The following is a 24,857-nucleotide window of genomic DNA, read 5'->3' as shown; positions in this document are numbered from 1 at the left end:
AACATATTTTCATTCAATTCAAAATACTTTATTTGCAATTAAAGGCACGTGCAGTAGTTGTACACAGACAAAACAAGTCAGCGCGTGAAGTATACAAACACCAAACAAGTCTGATAGAATAAACTAGACAAGTAAGATATTCACAGTGTTTACATGAGGTGCAAAGTAGCCCTGAGATGAAAAAAAAAAAAAAATGTGTTAAATAAGTTCCAAAAAACATCTGTCTTTGGTTAAATTAAGACCCAAGCATGGAATGCTGCGCTCTTTGCATTCATACAAAACATAGTTCAATATAAATAAAAATATCCTTGACACAAAATTGATGTTTTTACATTATTAGTTATGTTTTTATTCCAAACATTATGTAGAATAAGGTTTCCTCATCCCAATAGGTTTCGTTAAATGTACATGTACTTTTCCTGCTCAAGCCCACACAGAAAGGGAAATGGGGCTGGTGCGGTTCAGACCACGCGAGAGAATGCCAAGTTTTTTTGTATTAGCCTGCATGAAAAAGTTATTCTGAGGGTGAAGCTACTGACACCACGTAGACAACGAGCTATAGGTGCAAATCAGTCCATTTCGTGCTCTAGATATACTCCAAGTTAACTCATGGAAGTAGTAAGGTTTAGTATAACTGCATTGATTAATTTGTGCCTGAATTATGCTAATGCTAACACTTTCTAGCCTGGGGCTACCAGCTGGGCCTTTAGCCCTGGGCTGGGTGCAGTGTGAGAAGCCTTACATTAGCACAGTTGTGACATATTCCAAAGTGAGAAAACCCCAACTCTAACCGAGGTGCATACAGGCCCTGCTATGAAACAGGGTTAGCCCCAAGTTATCCCCTGAAAATCATCTGAACTAAAGTAGACAGTGGTCACCCATCACACTAGAACATAAACAGTTGTGTGTTCCGACAGATATTTAACCCAGGGCTGGTAAAAACGCAGTGTGAATCGTGTAGCCCTGGGCTTTGGCTCGACTCTGTGTTAATGATGTGGGTTTGAAAAGCCATCAAATCTTTTTGTCTTCAGCCCCGCCCAATGCTGACTCAAATTACACCACCTCAGGCAATACATCAGATTTTACACACCTCCCTCTGGGGCGCTTTTACAGCCTGTTGCCAATTTCCACTTGTGATCTTGAAAACTACAGGAAAGAGTATGACATCATCTCTCATCTCCCCCACATCCAGGCACAGACTGGAAATGACCAACCTCCTTGCTCAAGACTTACACTGTAAACAATGATTTAATATTTCAGTTATATTGTCATATATTAAATGTTTTCTTCCAATATTTCACACTTATTTTGATTGTGAAATATTGATATATAAGGAAATAAGTTCAGAGCAGCATTTAATGTTCAATCTTTCTCTTATTTATCTGGATGTAATGGTAACACACAAACTGGGGCTACAAATGAATACAATACAAGACATGTTTTACTTTATGTGCATGGTTCTATTGAGACTGGTATGTTTTGTATGACTCAGAAAGAAAAGTAGAAAGTTTTCTTCACCGGGAGAATATCTCTGCTTCTTTTCTGCTTTACGGGAAACGCACGCAAAGAATTGAATTTGATCCCTGTCCTTTGTTAGGCCCGACAGTTAAGAGGTCAAACATTATGTGAAATCGCTAAAAAAAAGTAACCTTGTAGAATTTCTGTGCACTTTATCAAAGCTCCGGCAATCTTTATCATGTTTTATCCCCAGTACCTCGATAATGTGTGTCATCACCAGTGTCACTGCTCTTTAGATCAGCATTCACGTGCTTATCAACAGATGTTTCCTAACTGTTACCAGGTCATTTCCTTGATACTGCTTTTGTCTGCTGAAATACTGCTGCTTAGTTCCACAGGGCTCTGTGACAATAATGTTTGCAGCCCTATCGGGAAAGTGCATAGCAGGAAACCATGACATTATCGAGGCCCTTTCCTGCTGCTTGGTTCCTGGACTCAAATTGTACAGTAAAAAGTTTTTTTTGTGTGGGTTTGAATAGAAGAAGGAATTATTCAGAGATTTTCCTTAAGTAGCAACATCACAATATAAAAAAACCACGCTGGCACCAGTAAAAGCAAAGAATTGAAATGGTCACATTAGTAAAACAGAGTTTAAATAAGCAAAATGTATCAAAAAGTGAAAGTATTCAGTGCAGAATAATGGAGAGTTAATATGTCCACAACACAGTGAGGCATCCTGAGTCAGATGACGGGCTTTCAAGCCACAGTAAACATTCTAGCCTGTGAAGCTAATCCCGGTTAGCCTTTTACTGTTGACCGAACTCTAAATCTCCCCTCCAGCTCTTGCTGAAGAAGATAAAACTTGTGCTTTTGTTTTTTTTGTCACTGCAACCCGTTCCTAAAGCAAGTTGTTACACCATGCTAATCTCCATTTTGTTTACGTCTGCTTCCCCGTGAGATTGCATGAGAGGGATCCCATGTGAGCCCAGCTTCAGTCTGAAGGTATGTTATACATTCACATGTTTTCATTTTAAAATCTTGCTATATAGCTGTCAAATAAATACAGTAAGAAGTGATAAATAATGTGAAACTTAAAAGGTAACTCCACTAATTATACACATTAGTGGGTTTTCAGGTCTTGTGCAGTATTTATGCATATGTGAAAAAAGTAGACTAAAGCCTCCAGAGGGAGCTGCATGCAATCTGATAAACTGCCTTCAGTGATGTCACTCAGTGACTAAGTTACAGTGTGGGTAATGTAGGCAGCAGGTTTTGAAAAGAAAGAAGAATGTGTGGAATAAAAAGGGCCGTATCTCTGGTTTGTTTTGGTCCATAATGAGTCCAACAGTGTAGTAGGATTGTAATCCTAGACAAGTGGGCCTTTAAAGACCTGCCACCTACATTACCCAAAATGCAACCTAGCCACAGAGAGACATCACTGGAGGCAGTTTGGCAGATTGCATGCAATCTAAATCGCGTTTTGGTAAATGTGGTCCTGAAAAAAAAAAAACAGTCAACCACCGCCACTTTCTGTACAGGAAACGTCTCAGAAAATACATAAAAATAGTTCGTTGAGGGTTTTCTAGTGAGGTCTCCTGTTCCTCTACTACCCAACATCGAACAAAACCGAAGAAAAGTAAAACTACATTGAAGTTATCCCCGTCCTCCTTCACAGTGTCGTTCAATCCAATATGCCTTGTCTTTGTTCTGTGACTGAGATCAATGTTTAATGAAGCGCTTTCTTCCTCAGCAGCACCCATGAAAAGAAAAGGAGGGTGAATACTTGTAACATATTCAATATTCTTTCGTGTTTGCATAATGTTCCTACTGATGTTTGAAGTTCTCAGTGGAAAGCAGGTATTCAGTCAGCAAAGAGAAATGATATATTTAGGCTGGATATATGAGTTTTGTATCGTGTCACAATGAGCCGGCAATATAAACACCATAGTCAAAACTATTTTGAATTACTTTAAATACACCGAAGTGTTGAAAGCAAACCTTGGGCTCACTTGCACACATGAGCTATGAATACCCTGTGTTTGCTTTGTGTACCCAGTCTCTCACCTAAAGTGAACAGAGGGCCGCCCCTCCCTACAGAGTTGGTGAAAAACAAAAAAAGAGCTAAAAGAATTGACTGTTGGACTTCAACAGGCTCACGCGCTGACCGTGTCGACATGATGGGACTGTTGCTCTGTCATTCACTGTTGCTGTGTCCTATATAGAATCAACTGCTCTCTGATTATGTGCCGTTTACAAAGCAAAAAGGAGTTGACTAAGCCTTAAATGCACTTTTGCCATGCTTTATAGATCGTTTGAATGGGGCGCCATTAAACTCTCCTGGTTAACCACAAGTATAAAATATTAAGAAACTCTGTTTGATAATCTGGTTCTCTGAGAAAAGGAACAAGCCAAGCCAAGAACTGATTTAGATTTGCTAGTGCTCCGACTGGCTTCTCCTCCTTGTTAATGGAAGGCATTATTTGACACATAGAATATGTAACATAAAACGGATAAGCGCCAACATTATGGCATTCACTGAGGGCATGGCGGTCATCAGAAAACAAATAAAAAAATGGCAATGACGATCATATTACCTCTCCACATTTAGACAGGCTGTTCTTCAGAGTTGAACACCCATTGTGGGATTAAACCTGTTCAACCCGTCTGTCCCGAGTGTTTTTCCTTCCCATCTGTCAGATCTGCCCCTCGGAGGTGAGCAGCCCCGCTTTCTTCAGTTGTTTGTCCACGTTGGGAATCAGTTTTTCATTGAAGGTCCACAGTCGTTTGTCCACATTTAGCTCCTCCAGCTTTAACGACCACCGCAGAGCGACACGGACATGAATGAGTCGGCAAACGTCCGGCGGAACTTTGAACCACGGTCCAGAATTCTTGAGCACTTCATGCACTGACACCTGCTCCACCATCCTGTGGTGCACAAAGACATAAATGGTTGAGAGCAATTCTTTGGCTTTATTCTTTATTTAAATATGACAGTCTCAACAAACTGAGGTGATTTTTTTTTATTTATGAAACCATAACGAGCGGTTTGTTTGTCAGGTTTAGGATGGACATTAGTCATTTGTTGTTCAGCATATTTGAAATAGTATTTGTCAAATCTCAATTAGAAAATCCAATTGGTTGGGTTTGAGTTTTAATGGACTTTGAGTACCTCGCAGTACTTGGGAAGTTGGACATCTCTGGCCATGATTGTGGTGACCGAATAATGTATTTAAAGCAAAAAAAAAAAAAGGTTTTAAACCCAAACCAATTTATTTTATTGCCTAAACCTAACCAGAGCATAAAACAGTGCTGTGACAACATACAATACAACACTGAATCTAAATAAACCTTAAGTTGCAACATAAAGAACAGCAAATCTTCAACATATCCGGGATTTGCAGAATCGTACATTGCCCACATTTATTCTGGTGACTGGGTTGTTTTTTCAATCAAAGCACCAGATGTTGGTAAAGTTAGCCTACCTTGGCTGAAGTATCAGTTTGTAAGGGTGGTATATATTCCTGTCGGGCTCCTCCCTGTAGATGTGCTCCAGAATATTAACTCCTGGTACGCCGTTCCACTGAGGCAGGTGAAACCTCCCACTTGGCTCAAAATGTGTCTTGGGGAAGATGTGGTTCTCGATAAGGAACACCCCTGTCTGCAGGATGTGACACAGCAGGGAAGATTGAAAGACAACAGAAATATTAATAAATATCAAATCCTAAATTTTGGACATAGGTGTAATATTTGTCCTCTCGGGTGCAGGGACCTACATCTGGATGCTGCTTTTGGAGCACGTCCATCAGAGCATTCAGGTTGTCGTGTTGGTACGGCATCACGATCTCATCTATGTCGTTCAACAGGACGTAGCGTGACCGGTCCATGGATCTGTAAACGCACTCGTTGAGCGTGGTTAGCTGGCCGAAGTAGTGCACGTCCCCCCCGTGCTCCGAGAACAGCCAGCCGCGAGACGGATTCAGATGCTGGTCGATGGGCCAAGGAACTATCTCCACGAAGCCCTCCTGACTGTAGCTCTGCAGCAGGCGGTCCAGGTCTGGGCCACAGCTTGTTTTATAGATCACCACCCTGTTCACACCAAGCAGTCTGGGGCAAAGTGAGGCAAGAGTTAACATTTAACACAATACATTCCTTTTTATCGGAGGGGCTTTTGCTCAAAGCTGGTAAACTAGACATACGTAAGTGCTAACAAGTGTTGCTGGGATGTAATCTGATCAAGTTTGGTTTTAAATACTGTTTCTTGTCTTCAACCAATGCATGGCCAAGCTCCAGCACACGTCATGCCTCAGCAACAAAAAACATTTGCATACAGGATGGTGATACTATTTACATGTTTTACAACATCTCCACACATAAAGCAATTTCTGTTGTAGTCTGTTGGCTATTTGTTAATTTTTAACAGAGGGATGAATGGGATGAAATAACTTGACAACTTTGTTCACCAGTTAGTCATTAGCTTTGTATGTCAGCTGTCTGAGTGTACTAGACCTATACTGAGACAATCTCTCTGACCATCATTGAATTGACATTGTTGACCTCTCATGCTTATGTGCTCACTGCTGGATCTTAGACTCAGGCATTATGGTATGTTCACGCAGAAAGCCTCGTGTGACCACAGGATCATTTACGGTCAATCGCGTCACTTGCACAAGTGTAAATTACTGTATATTAGCCGTAAGCTAGCGAGCAACAGCATGGACCGACTAAACTCAGCACTCAACAGAGACTCTGGTTCTCTCTCTTCTTTTCCCCTCTCCTCTCCACAGGCAACATTGTGGTACATAAACATCCGACAATGGAGGTCATTTGCAAGAATCGCTGCTGCAGTCAGGTTGATTAACAGGAGTGAAGATAACAAAGTAATCTCCGAGTTCTCCTGCAGCTGGTAAACGACTCAGGATCAAGTCAGAATCCATGTTTTCTACTTCCAAAAACACACCTTTTCAATGTTACAATATTCCGTTTTTCAGTTTCAGATGTTTGTTGTTGCTGTGCTCACCTGTACATCTCCAGTGTTTGTGCATACTGAAGCACGTTGTTGTAGTCTCCAAACAGGTTGGACACGCAGACTGTGAAGTCAAACGGCAGCTTGTTCTCCTCCTTCGCCTTCTTGTTTCTTACCGGAAGCCACGGTCGGTTAAATACCCCCACTGTGTCTGGTTTAGTCAGAAGACTGACGTGTGTGGCGTCGCAGTTCTCAGGAATCGGACACATGACGTCGGTAGTGACGAAAGGAAAACCAAAGTTGTCTGAGTGTTGTGAAATTGTTGCTGGAGTTGTGGTTGATAACAAGCCTGCACAGCAGAAGAGACAGTAAAGAGGCTGGATGGAGTCTCTCTTAAACATGCCAATGATGCGTATGTCAAAGCCTTTAACTCTCTGGTCCATGTAGGCCGACACCAGCAGGTGCTTGGTGTCATTGAGGGGGGTGATGCTCTCCTCGGAGATCCTCAGGGGGCATGCGCCCGAAGGCCCACGAGGCTTTGTGATGGACCTGTATGTTGTGGATGTTCTCACAGTGAGGAAGATGAAGAAGATGAGAGAAGTAATGAAGAGGAGAAGGAACTTCCTTCTCAGTTTGTCCATCCAGCCACCGAGGAGATAGACTTCCAACCTGAGGCAGAGTGATGAATCAGTTAGCCAGATGTGATCAGTGAAACTCACAAAGAAATATGGCTCCAAGTATTTAAGCACGGATTTAAAACTTTATCAAAAAGAACTAACATTCCGACACCACGAGTGTCTTTATCAGAGTCAAACAATATAGTGACTCACTTAATCGACATGTTGTTCCTCCCTTGATTTCATTTGGGAAAAGGCTTCTGTGAAATTGCAATGTCAGCTGCGATATTTGGTCTGACATGGCCCATTTAATCACAATATTAACAGCCCTGTCCATCATCAGGGGAAAATTGTCACTCATCAACCGACTCTGAAGTGTTGTTATTCCATTTTTCTGGAGGCATCTCATCACCCGAAGTCACAGGACGTAGATTTGTTGGGTTTTAGTCTGTTTCTTTGTGCATCTCCCGTAGACTTCAACACAGCCGTCAGAACAGTCTGGCACCAAAGCTGGATTCAGTGACACTTCTTTCTGTTTTTAAGTTCCTTGGTTTAACAGTCTGCATAACAGTAAAGTCACTGACTATACTACTTGTGTGATATTTCATTTTTTCGCCTAGTCCTAGCATATTTTACATGCAGCCCTTCTATCGAGATCAGCATTACGCCGAGCCCTGTACTGGCGCTGCTTCTCGGCATTTCAGACATTTTAGGGCATCGTGCTCACTGCAGACCTCAGACCTGTCACCATATGACTTCGATCAACTTGTGTCTTTATACACTTTCACTGCATATTTATAACTATAACATCTAATTCAAGTTTACATGAATAAGTTGATAACACAGTTTATAATCGATAAAATATAGAAGAGGGGAAGTGGTGACTTACCACACTGTCTGCACATCTCCCTCTGAAGAGGAAATGATATGACAATGATGCTGGGCATGTGACTTCAGAGCAAACCGTTGCTGATTTATAGGGGTTATTTCAGTGAGTAAGTGGATGATTTAATGTACACAAATGAGCAAAATAGATTTTCTCATATCATAATTATTTTGAACAAATATTAAATGAAGAAAATTAGCAAATCGGACAGCAAGAAAACCAACAAGATCAAGTTTTGTATATGAATAAATGAATAATGGGATCTGTTATTTCTTTGTATAAAATAAAAGAGACATGGACATGACATGTAACCCCTAATTATAGAATGACATCCATTTGAGGAGATATACAGTTTATCTTGTGAAGCGTTACCCCTTTAAAAACCTGTAACTGTCCAAAATCTTGACACTCAGACCAAATATTAAAAAAGGTGCAGTATGTAAAGATTGGCCACCTGTCAAATCTCTCATTCTACTGATCAGTTTAGTTACATTTTCAACGTTTTCCACTAAAATTCTTCCATATTGCACCTTTTAAAAGCAACCACTTGCTCTCTGACTCTGCTGATCTGAACATTGCGGCTACTTGATGATCTTTTTTTTACTGCAACCAGCTGTCTGCAAATCATTACAACTATATAAAACCAGGGTTCTTGACCGTAAGGACACTGTTTATGGAGAGGGACAAAGTCTAAAAATACACCTTGGGCATCTTCCCCGATTCTAGCACCTTCTATGGAGATTAAATGAACTGTCCTATTGACTGTTCCAGTTCTTTAATTAGACTGATGGGAATTAAAAAAGAGGTTCCATGGGAACAGCTGCGGTGTCTGTGATAGGAGGCTTTTACTGTGTCTTTGTGACACTTCCAAACATAAACTGACACCCTCTCAGACTTATATCAAGTAGGGAAACACTCATAAACTCGATATTTAGCAGGAGTGTCGTTACAGTAGCCTCATAACACAGAATCTTGAGCATGGCACAACAGCTAAATCTCTTTCTACGTGTCATGATGTAGAGATACTCAGCTAATGCGCATTAGAAGATGGATACTGTGACTCACTCAGAGATGACGTGTAGGCGTGTGACGGCTGAAGACACCCATATAACGCGGAGGCAGGATGGTATTTTAGTCCCTGTGATTCTTGTTCCTGTCTGTCTCCCATTCTCTGTCCCGCTGCTTTTCCCCGACGAGACTTTTTACCCGGTGCGCAGTTGCCGCAGGGCGGGACCGGCTCTGCCCGGGGAGGAGCGACATCTGGGGAGCTGTGCGCGCAGTCACGCACTCCGGCTGCGCACCTGGCTCAGGTTGCCAGGTGAGACCCTGGTTTGGTAAGCGCAGTGATTTGATTGAGTGCATTTAAGCCCACCTCCGGTCCAGATCTGTTTTTCTCTCCTTGTTCCTTGTTCCTTGTTCCTACAGGTGGATGTTTGGTTTTTACCTGTGTAGACTGGTGCACCTGCAGAGTCTGACAGGAGCAGCACACTTTCCCCCCTCATCGCTCAAAGTGTAGCCTACAGTTATTCGCTGCGCTCACAAGCAACGGGATTTTTATTTAAAGCGGCATCACAAATAGTTTGGAAGCAACCCAAACTCCAGGAAACATGTCGGTGCTTCCTTTCTTTCTTTTTCTTTTTTCTTTTTATATTGGTGATGCAGACAAAGGCAACAAAAGCAAACAAACACAAAAAAAGACACAATGAGGAAGACATGTATGCACATAAACACACATATAAACGCCTGGGGGGGATTAAAGTCATATTCAGTCTTACTACCATGGTACAATAATGGTAATAATGATAATATTGATGATATAATAATACTTTTTCAATCACTTTTCAATCGTGCGAAAGCTGTATTTTGCTGTATTATTCTTTGCCTTATCCTAACGAACTTTGTAAGGATAAGGCAGAGATTCAGCCCCATCCTCATCAGAAAAACGACGTTGAAAGCAGCTTAATACGTCCAGCAGTGTGAATTGCGGCTGTAACGGAGAAGTGAGTGGAGAGCTAAAAGTGTGTATAGGTCGGAGGTGGATGGTTGGGTTGAACGAGCAGAGGGCTTTCCTTCAGGAGACAGATGTTAACGTCCAGTGTGAAACCAGAAGTCAGCCGTGAGTTCTTTTAACTTACCACTGAAGTCGAGGAGGGACACGAACATGACATAACACAAATAACTGTATATGAGTGACATTGTGACCACGATGTTTTTTTCTGAACCTGACCAAGTAGTTTTCTTGCCTAAACCTTGTTTTGTCTGATGTATATATATCATTTACTTTATTTACACCCTTGACACGCGGTCGAGCTTCAGACAGGTCGCGAGCTAACGCTTTTAGCATAGCAGCAAGAGCGAGGAGATCTGATTTTAAAAGGGTTAAAATACTGATTTTTAAATCTATTTGGGCTCTCGGGGCTTCCAGAGACGAGCTTGGATTATCTTAAAACAAGTCTCCATCTAATACAGCTGCTGAGGAAGAATGCTGTGATACTGTTTTGCAGTGAAGTTGCAGAATCTTTCTTTCGGACTATAAATCCGATTTTCCATCATGGCGAGGAGATAAAGACTCAATCTTAATGTTCGATTTTCAATAGAAATATGCTGAATCTTTCTTTTACCTCCAGAACAAAACCTGTGATGTATTCCAAGCGCATCAAGATTGTTTTCTTTTCAGCTTTTATCCAGCGATGTTAATGTCTCATGATTTATTTGCCCACATGTTTCTTTTGTCCAGTACAACCACAGTCTGACTTATCAGGAGAAATCTTACTGGCAACTTTCCAGTTACAGAACAAGTTTGTTTTTCCACTTCCCAGGTCTGAACATCGATTGTTCCATTTCCAGGCTGTTAATCTCTCTTTTTTTGTCTTTGTTCACAAAGGACATATTGCCTAAAAATCTCTTGCAAAGCTCCAAATCAACAATTCAGATTCAAATGGTGTTTTTTCCCTCTTTTTTTTTTCTCAACCAAATTCTTTAATAGCAGACGTAGGAAAAGACAATACTGCTGTGTTTCTTGGATACGCAAACAGAGACAGAAGCCGTCGTGTTACGCCTTAAAACCACACCTGCGTCCACAACCTATGGTGACAGTTGACCCTGCCGATCGAGTAATACTGCATTTTAGTTCCTAGCGTGTTGTTCAGTGCACAAGTTCGTGTCAAAACCTGCATGTTCCAACGAGGCCCAACCCTGCAAACCCATGATTGTGTGTATAAAACATACATGAAGAAGAGAGCAAAAGTCTTACAAAGTCATCCTTAACCCATGTAGTGATATCCTTCACACAGTCATGTGTACGGAGGACCAAAACTGCCAGATTCTAAAAGTAATGATAAATAAATAAATAAATAAATATGCAATCAAGTGCAAAAAAAGAATTGCCTGACAATATTAAGAATAAAAATGTATAGCGTCAATTTACAAAAATGCATCATACGTCTGTATTAATTCCCTTTATTATTTACTTTCCCATGTCATTCTACATTTTATTTCTTACTTCTTTATTGTATTTTTTATTCTTCTAATATCATTACTGTTTATTACAATAGCCTGTCCTTTGGCTGCTGTGATGAAGAAATTTCCCTGTTTGTGGGACAAATAAATAAAATTCTGATTCTGATTCTCTGATTTGTTCTTTTTGAAGAAAATGTATTTATGTACTCACAATATATTTTCCCCAGACTTCTTTTTTTCTATATTTTCCTCCTTTAAAACTGTATTTGCATTTCAGCTTTTTTCCCCCAAGGCAAATGGAGGCTGTTGTGAGGAAGTGAAAATGTAAAAAACAGAGAAACACTGTGACATGCAAACTTCTCACCAGATAGAGTTACTTAATCTAACCTGATACAATCAGACAAATAAAGAGCGCCTTGTGTTGTCTCACCACAGTTGTGTCAGACCGTCGGTGTTCCCGTTTCCAGTGAAGCCCTGAGACGACGCAGTGAATCGATCAGTCTGACGAACCTCAGCTCAAGCTACTCAGCTACACCGCATCACACTCAACACCTATGAGAATCTATACAGTGCTGTATTCTTTACTGTTTACACAGCTATAGAACGGACTGCGACTCGACCCTGCCTTCAACAAATATGAAGACCTGGGCGCTGTTTAAACAGGGATCAAGTATTCGCTTGTGCTGAATTTCCACATTTAGTAAAACAATGCTCACAACACTCAAAGCTTTATATGTGGTGATTAGTTTTGTTTATTATGGTATGTGCGAAAATGAAATATGTGAAACTGATACAGCAAAGTAACGAGTAACTAAAGTGATCAAATAAATGTAGTGGAGTAAAAAAGTACAATATCTGCCTTCAAAATATTGGAGGAGTGGAATAAGGTCGAAAATTGGGAATATTAAAGTTGTCATGATATTTTTTTTGTTGTTTCTCGCGTTTTCTGTTTTTTTTTTTTAAAGCGTGTCGCCTTTCAGTTCCTCCCTCTGTGTGCTTTTCCCTCCTTCCAGTGCTTTTCTGTTCCTTTTCCCTCACCTGTCCTTCCACTCCACCTGTACCTGTAATCCCCTCATCAGTGTTTGTGTATATAGTCTTTGTTCTCCCTCTTGTCTTTGTCACTTCGTGCCTTGTTTCTCACCTGTTATCTCCTGCGTCATCTCCATTGTTTTCGTCAGTGTCTCCCCGCGGTGTGTTTCTGGTTTTCATTTTCAGTGTTTTCATTGATTTGTACTTTGCTTTTGTTTGCACTTTGTTGAAACTCTTTTGTTGCTACTTTGTCTTTTTGATTCATTCTTGTTTTTTTCCTGGATTCTTGTTTGTGTGTGTGTGTGTGTGTGTGTGTGTCATTCAGCAGGTAACACTGTCTCCTGTACTGTTGAAAGTCATCTGCTCCCGAAACCCTCCGAGCGACTTTGTCTCTGCAAACATCCTGAGCCTGAGTTTACATTAGTTATTCATACATTTGGGGGCAACAAGACAAAAAACGTGTCTCGCTATGCTGCCTCAAATAGGCATTTGAGTAGACTGAGGGTCAACAACCAGGTTGTTTTGAGAGCACGGAACCTAAGGGCGCCGATGGAGCCGCCACGGCTGAAGATAGTTTAAAGTGCATGTCAACGGTTGCAACGACAGTTGAGTAGTACGTGTTATTTTCATGGAGATGGGAACAAGCGGTGCTGAGGGGGCCCTGCAAAAACGAGGGCAATTAGAAACTCCAGTATCAAGTTCTGTTGTCAGATAGGGACCGTCGTCACCAGCCACTGTTTGCTCTCACACTGAAGCCGGCCACCACGGGGCAATCGATACAGTTCGGCTTTGCTTTTGTGACACTGTCATGTCTTCTATCATCACATGTCAACGGTGTACACTCAGCCTGTCCATCCCATCCGTTAGCTCTGCGGCTCTGAGCTCAGTAGCCCCGCTCTCCTCAGCACCCCGCTCACTCTCGGGGACAGCTTGTCTCCGAAGTCCCGCAGTCGGGTGTCCACGTGGAGCCGCCGCGGCCGCCGCACTGTCGCCTTGATTGGGCTGTGAATGATCCGACAGACGTCCGGTGGAACCTTGAATATCCCTCCAGACCTCTTGAGGACAGCATGCACTGAGGTCTGCTCCACTGACCTGTGATGAACATCCACGCGTCGTCAAACACAGTCACAACACGTCAAATGAATCCTCCGTATTATTGTGTGTTTGCGTTGAGAAAAAGCGAATGAAGTCAGTCTACCTTGGTTGAAGTATCATCTTGTAGGGGTGGTACACTTTCCTGTCCACCTCCTCCCTGTAGATGTTCTCCAGGATATTAAAGCCCGGCACCCCGTTCCACCGAGCCAGGGGGCCACGTATGCTTTCAGTATAGTATATCTTTGGAAACATGTGGTTCTCAATGAGGAACACGCCGACCTGCAGAATGTGAGGTTTGATGGAGTCAGCACTGAAGTAGGAAAGCCAATAAAGTAAATACAGAACATAATAAATGATAAATAAGAGGAAATACCGTACATTTCGATGCTGCTTTTGGAGCATCTCCATCAGAGCCTTCAGGTTGTCGTGTTGGTACGGCATCACGATCTCATCTATGTCGTTCAACAGGACGTAGCGGGACCGGTCCATGGATCTGTAAACGCACTCGTTGAGCGTGGTCAGCTGGCCGAAGTAGTGCACGTCCCCCCCGTGCTTCCAGAACAGCCAGCCACGAGACGGGCTCAGATGCTGGTCGATGGGCCAATGAACTATCTCCACGAAGCCCTCCTGACTGTAGCTCTGCAGCAGGCGGTCCAGGTCTGGGCCACAGCTGGTCTTATAGATCACCACCCTGTTCACACCAAGCAGTCTGGGGCAAAGTGAGGAAAGAGTTAAAATTCATCACAATACATTCAAATGTCCAGCGCAGCTTACAATAAGCATAAAGAATAAGTAAAGGCCATGTTCAGCAAGCAGCATAAATGAGATACCTTTGATACTTGACCTTGTAACTCTGGCACGCTGTAACACATTGTAAGTCTGTTTATAACCCATGATGGACATCAGCGTCATGTTATGATTAAATTTGGATTATAATTGCCTCGCTGGCCTGCACGTCTCCAGGCTGTTTGTAAACAGGAGCACGGAGCCGCGGTCAAAACAAAACCTTTTCCTTCCCATTGGTCGTCTTCTACATAATTCCCTGTCATACTTCATCATGTTTGTATGATGCCGTGCACGGGTCAAAGCACACTTGCAGCAAAGATTTGCATACGGCACGGGGACGCCGCCCGCATTATGCTGCCTCCACATGCGTGATCTAATACGGCTGTGTTGGTGTTGCTCCTGCAACATCATGAGTAATGTCGCTCCGGGACCATCATTTCAAATTATTAAGGAGTGCAAGCGGGCCCCGGCTGAGTGGACTGAGCGCAGGATGGTCACTCTGGGGTTTATATTCCATCTGCTAACTAATCGTCCTCAAAAGGAAATAATTTATCATTTAAGTACCTCAAAATTGTATTTCAGTACAGAACTTCAGTAAATTGTGGTACATTACTGTCCACAACTGGTTATTATAGATGCTGACACTAATATTTTTATTACTACTGCCAATTTGCCTCCATGATATCTAATCCTCCGTGTTGCGGTCGGCTCTGTGAGAACATGTGTTTGAGCTGATTTGGTATTCCACCAAATAGCTCATTCGCAAGCTTACAATTATATTATATTAATAAGGTTTTTTTTTTTGTATTTATAGTGTCAGAGCAGGCCCGTCGCGAGAAGGCAAGCAAACCAAGCAATTGCTTGGGGCCCCGAGCTGGCCTGGGGCCCCAAGACAACGACTGGTTATGAATAAAATGCAGCGACAAACTGTGTGAGCGCCCCTTTGATAGTCAATGCAGTAAAGTGCAATGACACTGTTATCGGGATCCCCCTCAAGGGGGCCCCTCTCAGTAGTCGCTGACAGCAGCCAGCCAGCCAGGTTTGTGACCTCTGCTGCCGGCAAAATACAAAACGTCGGCAGTCATCACATGAACCGTAATAATGCATCAGGAAGCCAGAAAAGAAAGAAGAGAAAGGAAGAGGAGGATAAGAAAAAACAAGATAGTGGTAAGTGATACATTACACTGGATAAAATAGCTCTACTTGTCTTGTACAATTAGTGTAATTTCGCAGCAGGTAGGCTAGCAATGTTTATGTTAGCTACCTGCAGTAGAAGGCAGTGTTTTATTTTCTCACTTTGTGAGAACTGAAAAATGTTAATGTGAGTGTGTGTATGTATTTATGTGTGTGTGTGTGTGTGTGTGTGTGTGTGTGTGTATGTGTTTTTGCACATGTTAAAATGTTCAAAATGTTCAAATGTTATGCACAGTATATGCAACAGCAGTATTTGCACTGTCAACATTTTTTTATTATATAAAGTGTGGGTGAACTTAAACTGTATGGCTATGCTGTGGTTCCTGTAGGCTTTGCGTGCAGGGGGGGGGGGGGGGGGGCTCCATGTCCATTTTGCTTGGGGCCCCCAAATTCCTTGAAACGGCCCTGTGTCAGAGGGAAGACTGACCCAGCCCAGTTTTGATTATGTGGCTTGTGTTGCTGTCGCTGTGCTCACCTGTACATCTCCAGTGTTTGTGCATACTGAAGCACGTTGTTGTAGTCTCCAAACAGGTTGGACACGCAGACTGTGAAGTCAAACGGCAGCTTGTTCTCCTCCTTCGCCTTCTTGTTTCTTATCAGAAGCCACGGTTGGTTAAATACCCCCACCGTGTCTGGTTTAGTCAGAAGACTGACGTGTGTTGCGTCGCAGCTTTCAGGAATCGGACACATGACGTCCGTAGTGACGAAGGGAAAACCAAAGTTGTCTGAGTGTTGTGAAATTGTTGCTGGAGTTGTGGTTGATAACAAGCCTGCACAGCAGAAGAGACAGTAAAGAGGCTGGATGGAGTCTCTCTTAAACATGCCAATGATGCGCACGTCAAAGCCTTTAACTCTCTGGTCCATGTAGGCCGACACCAGCAGGTGCTTGGTGTCATCGAGGGGGGTGATGCTCTCCCCGGAGATCCGCAGGGGGCATGCGTCCGAAGGCCCGCGAGGCTTTGGGATGGACCTGTGCGTCGTGGGTGTTCTCACAGTGAGGAAGAGGATTAAAATGAAAGCAGCAATGACGAGGAAAAGGAACTTCCATTTGGACTTTCTTGCCATCTCAATCCAGCCAAAGGAGACAATTCCCAACCTGAGGCAGAATCATAAATTGGACAGAGACAGAGAGAGAGAGCGGCATTACTGCAGCGATACCTCCTTTAAGGAAAGATTCACTGAGAAATTACAATTCGGTCTTTATTTACTGCCTGCGTTCAAATATTAGCCTGAAAACCACGTACATGATGTGTACCCTTGTGCCAACCAGATCCAGCAGTGTATAATTAAGACTTCCCACATAGCCTCTCTTCAGGTACGGCTTTCAAACTGCAGGATTTGTCTTTAAAGAGTGAGAGATCTGACACAATAACCCCTCTGACAGTTTTCAATTACCATAAAATTCAGCCCACGAATGCACTCCAGGCCGATTGGACCACAGAGCTGCTTGACCTCAGAATTCAAACAGGTAATTCCTGTTTTCTAAGCATAAATATTAAATTGTATAACTCACTGAAAGGCGGCTGCTGCTCTCCTCTCGAGCCGATCACTGAAAGAGAAGCCAGGTGGACGTTTTAGATAAGAAGTCTGTGGTTTCCTCACTATTATCTGTCGGTGGGCGTTTTCTGTCTGTTTTCCAGGGTGGAGCGATGCGTCCACTGTGAAGAGGAACAATACATACGGTCTTTAATTACAGAGGGTGAAAGCAGCCCTAGTTTTGACTTTGTGAAGCCCAAACACTGAATGCTCCTGATTTTGTATGGAAGACTGAAACCAGCAAAATCAAGACTGAACAAAAAAACAGCCTGAAAAATTCATTAAAATGGAAAAGTAAATAAATATGAGAATATATTCATTTTTATGGCATACCATTTGTTTACTGAGACATGCACCCAGAAGTTAAGGAAGTATTCAATATTATAATCAAGCAAGCAAAAAGATAAATAATACTCCATTACAAGTCATAATCCTGAATTGGAAGTTGTACCATCAAAATAAACACAAGTATCAAAAATAAAAGTACTGACACTGTCTATTATTATCTGTACATGCCTGAATGTTTAAGCATAATACTGTTTATTTCTAAGGTGCAGCTGTCTACATTATATTGCTTAATCTATAACAATGCAACACATTTTATAATCAATCACTCATTATATATATATATATATATATATATATATATATTTATTTATTTATATTAAAAACAAATTAAAGGCAGTTGCAAGTGGTTGTTTTGTGAAAAAAACTTCAAACAATATTGAAAAACAAGAAGGGTCATAGAGACGGCAATCAATATGTGCGTAGTTAAGATGATAAAAACATAAAGAATGAAAGATAACACAAGCAATAAACAGCAAATATGAAATCATGAAACACTACTCACAAAAATGTATTATAACTTATTGAAATAAAATACAATATAATAATAATGACAAACAGTTAAACGTAGATTAAAAATCTAATCAAAAAAAGAGTCATGATTCAAAAATTAAATAAGTATAAAAAACTAAAACAATAAGTTGCTTGTTTGTATGTGAAATATGAAGTCATGCTCTCAGTTCAGTCTTTACGCAGCTGGCTGTGTGCATGGCGGGCCAGAGAGTGTTATCCTTAATGAACACTAACACCCGTGAATTTTGGTTCCTGGAGCTTCAATCACAGTAAATTCTCATAAGCGACTCTAAAACACAACTAAAAACCTGAAAAGGAGGAAAGTATCGGTGGACTGACAGTCGAACGAGCGCTGGAAAAAGAAGCCAAACCACTCAGCGACTGGAGCGCAATCCTGCCTCGCTGTAAGATGGGAACATGAAAGAATTTATGCATCAGGGGTTTTGAAGGACCCTAAAAGCCACTCAGAGCGTTTAACTCAGCTTCGTGAATGTTAGCACCTCCTCGAGCCCTTCCAGGCGTTTAAACACCACTTTGTCCTGTGCAAAAATCAGTTGACCGCGCTCCCACTTGCTGTAAGAATAGATACCCAAGTTCTGCGTATTAGAACAAATGAACGATCTAAAATTGCCGATAAAAGTTCCAACTGTTCAACATCCCTGTGTGTTATACGGCGGAACAGCTGAACTATTCACCACCGCTGCTGAGGGTGTTCATAGCAGCAGTCAAAGGAAGTGGTTTGTGCAGGTTTTTCATGTTCTGTTACGTTCACTTACAGATTCACTAAACCCACATATAACTTCCTATAGAGTGCCCAACACACCGTTTTTCGTCTTCAGACAGTGTGACACAATGAAAAGAACAAAGCGCAGAAGCACGCTGTGGCTTTATGCATGTATTACCAGGTGCTTAAATGGTAAATGGTCTGCATTTTTATAGCGCTTTTCCAGTCTAACGACAGCGCAAAGCGCTGTACAATACATGCCACATTCACCCATTCACACACACATTCATTCACTGATGACGGAGGCTGCCATGCAAGGCGCCGACTACTCATTGCACATCAGGAGCAATTTGGGGTTCAGTATCTTGCTCAAGGACACGTCAACATGCAGCTAGGGGGACCTTCCGATCACTAGACGACCTGCTCTATCCACTGAGCCACAGCCGCCCCCTTAACAGGAAGGTATCGACGTATAACACCCTCCAAGTATGTTGACAGGCGTATTTTACAAGCCGGGCCTACTTCGCACTGCGGTCGCAGCACTTTCCGCTCTGCAAAATCCCTGCCTCGTTTGCATGCTAAGTGGAAACAAAAGACCAAATTAAACTTGGCAGCGAAACAATAATATCACTCAGTGCTGCCCCCCTTTGAACAGAGTCAGCAACAGGAAGCGAGACTATGACAAGCAATTACAATCTGCTGCACATTTTAAACAAAAAACTCAAAAGAACAAAAGAGCACATTCATTAACATTCGAACAACTGGGAGAACAAAACCAAACCAAAGTGTGGAACAATACTTCTGAATAGATTTAACACACAGTTACAGTGTATAAGAATCTAATAAAAGCCAAAAAAAATAAATAAAGCGAGTTATCGTCACTTGATATGACTGAATCATTGAAAAACACCATCTAAGAAACTATGATCAGGGTTCACCAAAATCACTGAGCTAGTTAGCGGTTCCTGATTTAGTGGCGATAAGCACCAAAGAACCTGTTGTAGCCTAACCGCTCAACCAAAGTCACACAGTGCGGAGTCACCATTCTCCCTACAAGTTAATGTTCAATCAAAATGATCTTGACGCAGTTAAGTATTTACTCGATGTTGCCTTCAACGACAGAGTCGCTCATTCAGATGTGAAGATGTAATGGTAGTGTTTGAACTCCACCAGGTCAGGTGAGGTTACCTACTTTTACAAGCAGAAAAGTAAACATAGATAGATAGATAGAATTACTTTAATGATCCCAGACTGGGAAATTATTTAAACATAAGGACTTCCTTAGATTTACTCTGCTGCCCGCCTGCTCACCCACACCCGCACCCGTGACCACATCACCCCCGTCCTCCAGAAACTCCACTGGCTCCCCATCCCTCAACGGATTCAATTCAAAATACTCCTCCTCACTCACAAAGCCCGCCAACACCCAGGCACCCCCCTACCTTACCGATCTGCTCCACCGCCATAACCCGTCCCGCACCCTCCGCTCCTCGGACGCAAATCTCCTCACTCCACCTCACAGAACCAAGCACCGAACCTGGGGTGGCAGAGCCTTCTCAGTTGCTGCCCCCTCCCTCTGGAACACCCTCCCCAAACACATCAGACACTGAACAGAACTCAATACTTTCAAAACACTCACCAAAACTCACCTTTTTAAAATCGCTTTTAATGTATAACCTGTTTCTTTTCTTTCTATTTCACGTGTGTGTTGTTTTTATACTTCTGTTTTAACCCGTAAAGCGTCTTTGAGTACCTGAAAAGCGCTATATAAAATAAATGTATTCTTATTATTATTATTAGATGCACCCGTCCCCGTCCCCACTGCTCATAACCATAACGGCACGCTTCAAAATGGACACGAGTCGTAGATAGTCACGATTGTTGGCTTGCAGCAACGCCACCACCATCACCTTCACCTTCACCTTCACCTTCATTTCCTGCTGCGACAGGTGGCTGATCAGCTTAACATTGTGAACGTGATATGCCACCTTCGTTAATGATCAACCTTGGACGATACTGTGGTTTGCAGTTAGCTTGGTTAGTTACCGATTGGCCTTTGGGCTTACACCTAAGCAGACCATAAGCACAGTGTTTGAAAAACTTTGAATTGGACTTAAGGAAACGTTAATTTGCGACAGACAGAAATGTAAGCATTCAACAAACATACCTGTGGTTAGCAGACGCCTACATTGTCAATGTTTATTCTAGCAGTTATACTTAAATACATCACCGAGAAGCATTTCGTCCTTCATAACAAGCAAGGCTTACTCAGGTTAGACACTAACTGCATTTCATTTTATTATAGCAACATCAATCCTGTCAATTATATAACTTTATAGACTAAATAGAAGCCAGCCAGAGATCCCCCAAGGGCGCTGATAATGGTGTTGGTGAAGAACAGCATCGACTGCAACGACAGCAGAGAAATAATAAAAAAATAAAATAATAAAACAGGTTAAGGCTGGTTTTAAGTCCTTCAGCCCGAAGCAATTGAAACGACAGTTGAGTTGTTCTATGGGCTTTTAATTGGAAAAGGTGTCGGAGGACAGCCAGCGAGTTCCAACAATGAACCCTGAATCATCTTCAGTGTTTCCCAGGCACGCTCGCTCTCAAGCTGACGGAAATTTTGCATTTTTCAACATTTAAATGCATTAGCTGACCTCTCATGAAACGCAGCCAGTGGCAGAATGCAGAGACTATTTTGTATGCCCCTCCTGTCCGCCGTCCTGCCATCCTTCTCCTCCTGCAGCAGGTCAAACGAGTTCCTCTGAAGACCGTTCCACGCAAGGACAAACATCTCTGCCCTCTCCCTCAGAAAACGACTGAACATTTGTCGTTGCGTTTAATGACGGGCACACTTGAAATGCAATGTGATGCGGCCCACAAAGCCCCGCGATAACGACTTCCTTTGTCAACGTTGTGATGTTGCTTTCGAGGCCGGGCTCTCTGGCGGTGCTGCGGTTATTGTCTACCCTCTGTGTACGGTGTGTTTTGTGCAAAGCGCTGACCTGTACATCTCCAGGCTTTGTGCATCCTGAAGCGCATTGTTGAAAATCATACAGACTGTGAGGATAAACTGTTCCTCTTCTTACCCATCAGTCCTCTGTTTTCCTTTTGGAGAGCGTCTGAGTCGATCTGAAGACAGACATGGGTTTCGCTGACATTTAACATCGGTAGCGGCAGGGGGAAAACCCAAGTTGTGTGCGTTTTTCTTCATTTCTTGCTTGAGCTTCTATTTATTTCCTGGCTTAAAAGACAGCAAAGGGGTGCGATGGAGCTTCTTTATATCTACCAATGATGCGTACATCAAAATCTTTCTTCCTCTGGTCCGTGTGGGCAGACAGACTCCAGCAAGTGCTTTGTACTCTTGGTCAGGGCAGATGTACGTAGGGGGCAAGAGTTTGTAACCTCGATGGACATTTTAAATTGGTTTTGAGATGGCCCCGCGTGCCCCGGAGAAAACCAAAAACCACAACCGTGAAGATGTCGACGCCAGTCGACAGGGAGGAAAACAACCTTCTGAGTCCATTCAGCCAAAGATAGAAGAATCCTGCACCAGAGGTCGGAGCCGCCGTTGCAGATATTCAACATTTGAGAAGCAAGCTTAAACTTGCAAACACAAACTGATGAAGAGACGCCTCCAGAAAATGAAAGAGCAGACTTCAGAGAGTTGGTTAACCGCTGATCCCCCCCCCCCCCCAAATGATTGACGGGGCTGATAATACTGTGATCAAACGGGGCAGGTCGGACTGATTATCACTGATAAGACGGCAATTACACCGCGAACAGAGGTCCTTCTCACACAAATCTTGTAAAGGAGCCAATAAAAACATCTGTCTGGAGTCATACGACGTAGATGGGTTTTAGTTTGTTTCTAACAATGACTTTTCAGGAAGTGAGTGTGGATAGAGCTGCGGACATACATTAAGGGAGGCATACAGCATGACACGTGTGTGTGTAGGTGTTGTTATAGGTCATATATATTTAGGATACAGTAGTGTCATTGGAGCAGACGCTGCTGTGTGTCGTCAGCTCAGTCTCATCTGCAGTCATGCCGCTTCGTATGTATTGTGTTCGAGCAGACGGCCATTACCACGTTGGCTGTGCGTGCTTTTTAAATAAATTTGCATCGTGAACACAGATTTTCTCTGCAAAGAGGATAAGAAAAAGTGGCGGCAGCGTAAAAGCAAGTGGTTAAGTGAGTATCATTTTCAATAACAGCACAAATGATAGACGTGGAAAGTCTCTGAATAAATACAGGCCTGGTACCCAAATATAAAGTGGGAGATTACTGAGCTTCAAAAAAATTATTTAGTGAAAAATAATCCCCCCCCCCAAAAAAAATCTTTAAATAATGTGTGTAAAAAAATTGCATTATGATTATTTCTTTCGAGGAGAAAGAAAGAAAGGGTTGAAGTAGCTCCATCACTGCAGCCTTAACCATATTTTTTGAGTTATTTGGACGTTTAAAGTGTTGCTTTTTGCAGCTGCTTCGCCCCGTGTCTCCTTTCTTTCGTGTTCCTCAAGCACTTCAGTCCCAAATGTGATAAACTGCTGATTTTCTGTAGAGTTTATGTGCCTCCAGACATCAACGGCAGGTGGGATTTTACGTTAATCGGTCAGTCTCACCAAACAAAGCTCTCTTCGGGCAAAAAACAGTTAGCCTACCTGCACAGCCACGTTTCAAATCCTAGCAAATGAGTAAAAAACGACAGGTGTGTGCGTGATTTCTGCAGACGACCAAGACAGACAGCCAATCAGAATGAGGCACCGACACAGCAGGAAGAGTGGTTGAAGTACTCAGATTCTTTACTCAAACAACAGCAGAAGATTTTCATTATATTTATTTATTTCACCTTTATGTTACCCGGACGTCTCATTGAGATCGAGAGCAATTTTTACGAGAGAGGCCCGGCCAAGGTAGCAGCCGCAGACAGTCCCAATAAACAGCAACATAAGTAGAAGGCCAGAATCCAGCTGAATGTACTAATTAACGGGAAAAAGGAAGAGTAAACGATGACCCCCCGTGAAGACCTATGTTGTCATATTTCACTCAAGGAACGGGCCTTTCACAAGATTGCACAAGAACAAAAAACACACAGCTCTCAAATCTGAAATGGTGAAATATCAGATAACTCGACCTCTCGTATTACACCTGAGGGGCACCGAGCAGATTTTTTGGGGGTCACAAAGTGTCAAACTAGGTTGGAAACAGCAGCCGTATAAAATCAGAGTTCGGCCTTGTGAAGCTTTAATCCAACTGTATCACATCAGCAGCAAATACAAAGGGAATCTGGAGCACATGAACATCCATCACACATGGGGAAACTGAGCTAACATTATGCAGGTGTACTTGTGCAGATACTTGTCTAGCTTATCATATGTAAGAGTGTATGGACAGTGTATTTATTCACCACTTCCTCTTGCGGTGTCTCGGTGGCTGTTTGATGCTACCAACTGACATTTTCTGATCATAGCACATCAGCAGCCGCAGCACTTTTGCTGGGAGTCAAACTTTTTTCCGAGAGCAAGCGTTGTTTTTCGCCAGCAGATGCCACCAAAGAGCAGAACATTCACCACGAGTCTCTGCTTCTGCTGCTGCTGCTGCGTCAGTCTGGCCCCGAGCTGCGATGTGTTTGTTGTGCTCTCATCGTGACAGATGGCACTTTAAAAACAGCCATCTTTGATACGAGAGATAAAAATATAGACAATGCCATTAAAATCAAACCATATTGTCGCATATGTGCTGTAAATTCAAACACCGGGGACCCGTGAATCCATACAGTATGAAGAGTAAGATGAACCTTCTTCTTTCTTTTGATCATTTCTTCGCAGGTTTTTTTTTGGGGGTGAGCAGGGCTGTTAGGACATGGCTGGATTAACATATTAACATATTTAAGAGCCCCCTTTTAAGTTTGTGCCCAGTCACCTCCAAATTCCCATCTGGCAGAGCAGACAGCCGACTAAATGGCAGCTTCATTATTTGCCCAGAGATTAACCAGAACACCTTTGCTGCAATTCAACCTGGCCCAGGGATTTTCAGTGTGTGAGGTCGTGATCGTTTGATTAAAGGTTGTTTTTTTTGTTTTTTTATGAATGTGTCGACTGCGAGCGGTGAGCAATATCAAGGTCTGAAAACTGGAGCTTTTTTTTTCCCCCAACAGGCCGCTCTCTACAAGACAGAGTCGCACGATGTAATGTGCTGCCTTAGATGACCTTAACAAACAGCGTCACCACATTATACAACGTGTT

General features: G+C 42.6%; 2 protein-coding genes across 4 annotated transcripts; both read right to left on the bottom strand.

Moving 5' to 3' along the window:
* Positions 1-6: 6 nt before the first annotated feature.
* LOC115566501 (glycosyltransferase family 92 protein F13G3.3-like) lies at positions 7-12,034 on the bottom strand. Of its 3 annotated transcripts, none has more exons than XM_030392422.1 (5): positions 11,814-12,034; positions 6,476-7,090; positions 5,232-5,562; positions 4,941-5,116; positions 7-4,383 (listed from the first exon to the last, which is right to left on the bottom strand). In XM_030392422.1, the coding sequence occupies exons 2-5, from the start codon at positions 7,060-7,062 to the stop codon at positions 4,152-4,154; spliced, it is 1,326 nt and encodes a 441-aa protein (XP_030248282.1). In that variant the 5' UTR covers positions 7,063-7,090; positions 11,814-12,034; the 3' UTR covers positions 7-4,151. The 3 variants fall into 3 exon arrangements, with proteins under 3 accessions (XP_030248282.1, XP_030248283.1, XP_030248281.1); XM_030392423.1 differs by lacking the exon at positions 11,814-12,034 and adding an exon at positions 8,990-9,636 and having other exon boundaries at positions 6,476-6,770; XM_030392421.1 differs by lacking the exon at positions 11,814-12,034 and adding an exon at positions 8,990-9,089.
* An 81-nt stretch (positions 12,035-12,115) lies between these two features.
* Positions 12,116-17,059, bottom strand: LOC115566502 (uncharacterized). Its single transcript, XM_030392424.1, has 5 exons — positions 17,001-17,059; positions 15,963-16,583; positions 13,886-14,216; positions 13,611-13,786; positions 12,116-13,504 (listed from the first exon to the last, which is right to left on the bottom strand). Exons 2-5 carry the CDS (start codon positions 16,550-16,552, stop codon positions 13,276-13,278), a joined length of 1,326 nt encoding a protein of 441 aa, XP_030248284.1. The 5' UTR covers positions 16,553-16,583; positions 17,001-17,059; the 3' UTR covers positions 12,116-13,275.
* Between the last annotated feature and the right edge of the window lie 7,798 nt (positions 17,060-24,857).

Source organism: Sparus aurata, chromosome 16 (genome assembly GCF_900880675.1).
Source record: "Sparus aurata chromosome 16, fSpaAur1.1, whole genome shotgun sequence".
NCBI lineage: Eukaryota > Metazoa > Chordata > Actinopteri > Spariformes > Sparidae > Sparus > Sparus aurata.
The sequence above is the reverse complement of the archived record's forward strand: the minus strand, read 5'-3'. Positions and strand labels throughout refer to the sequence as shown.

Bases quoted from the DNA above. Each gene is read 5' to 3' on its own strand.
- LOC115566501 (XM_030392422.1), bottom strand. From the start codon at position 7,062: ATGGACAAACTGAGAAGGAAGTTCCTTCTCCTCTTCATTACTTCTCTC. The intron at 5,563-6,475 runs GTGAGCACAGCA...ACTTTGCCCCAG, and splicing joins CAAACACTGGAGATGTACAG to ACTGCTTGGTGTGAACAGGG. The intron at 5,117-5,231 runs GTAGGTCCCTGC...CACATCCTGCAG, and splicing joins TCCAAAAGCAGCATCCAGAT to ACAGGGGTGTTCCTTATCGA.
- LOC115566502 (XM_030392424.1), bottom strand. From the start codon at position 16,552: ATGGCAAGAAAGTCCAAATGGAAGTTCCTTTTCCTCGTCATTGCTGCT. The intron at 13,787-13,885 runs GTACGGTATTTC...CACATTCTGCAG, and splicing joins TCCAAAAGCAGCATCGAAAT to GTCGGCGTGTTCCTCATTGA. The intron at 13,505-13,610 runs GTAGACTGACTT...TGTTCATCACAG, and splicing joins AAGATGATACTTCAACCAAG to GTCAGTGGAGCAGACCTCAG.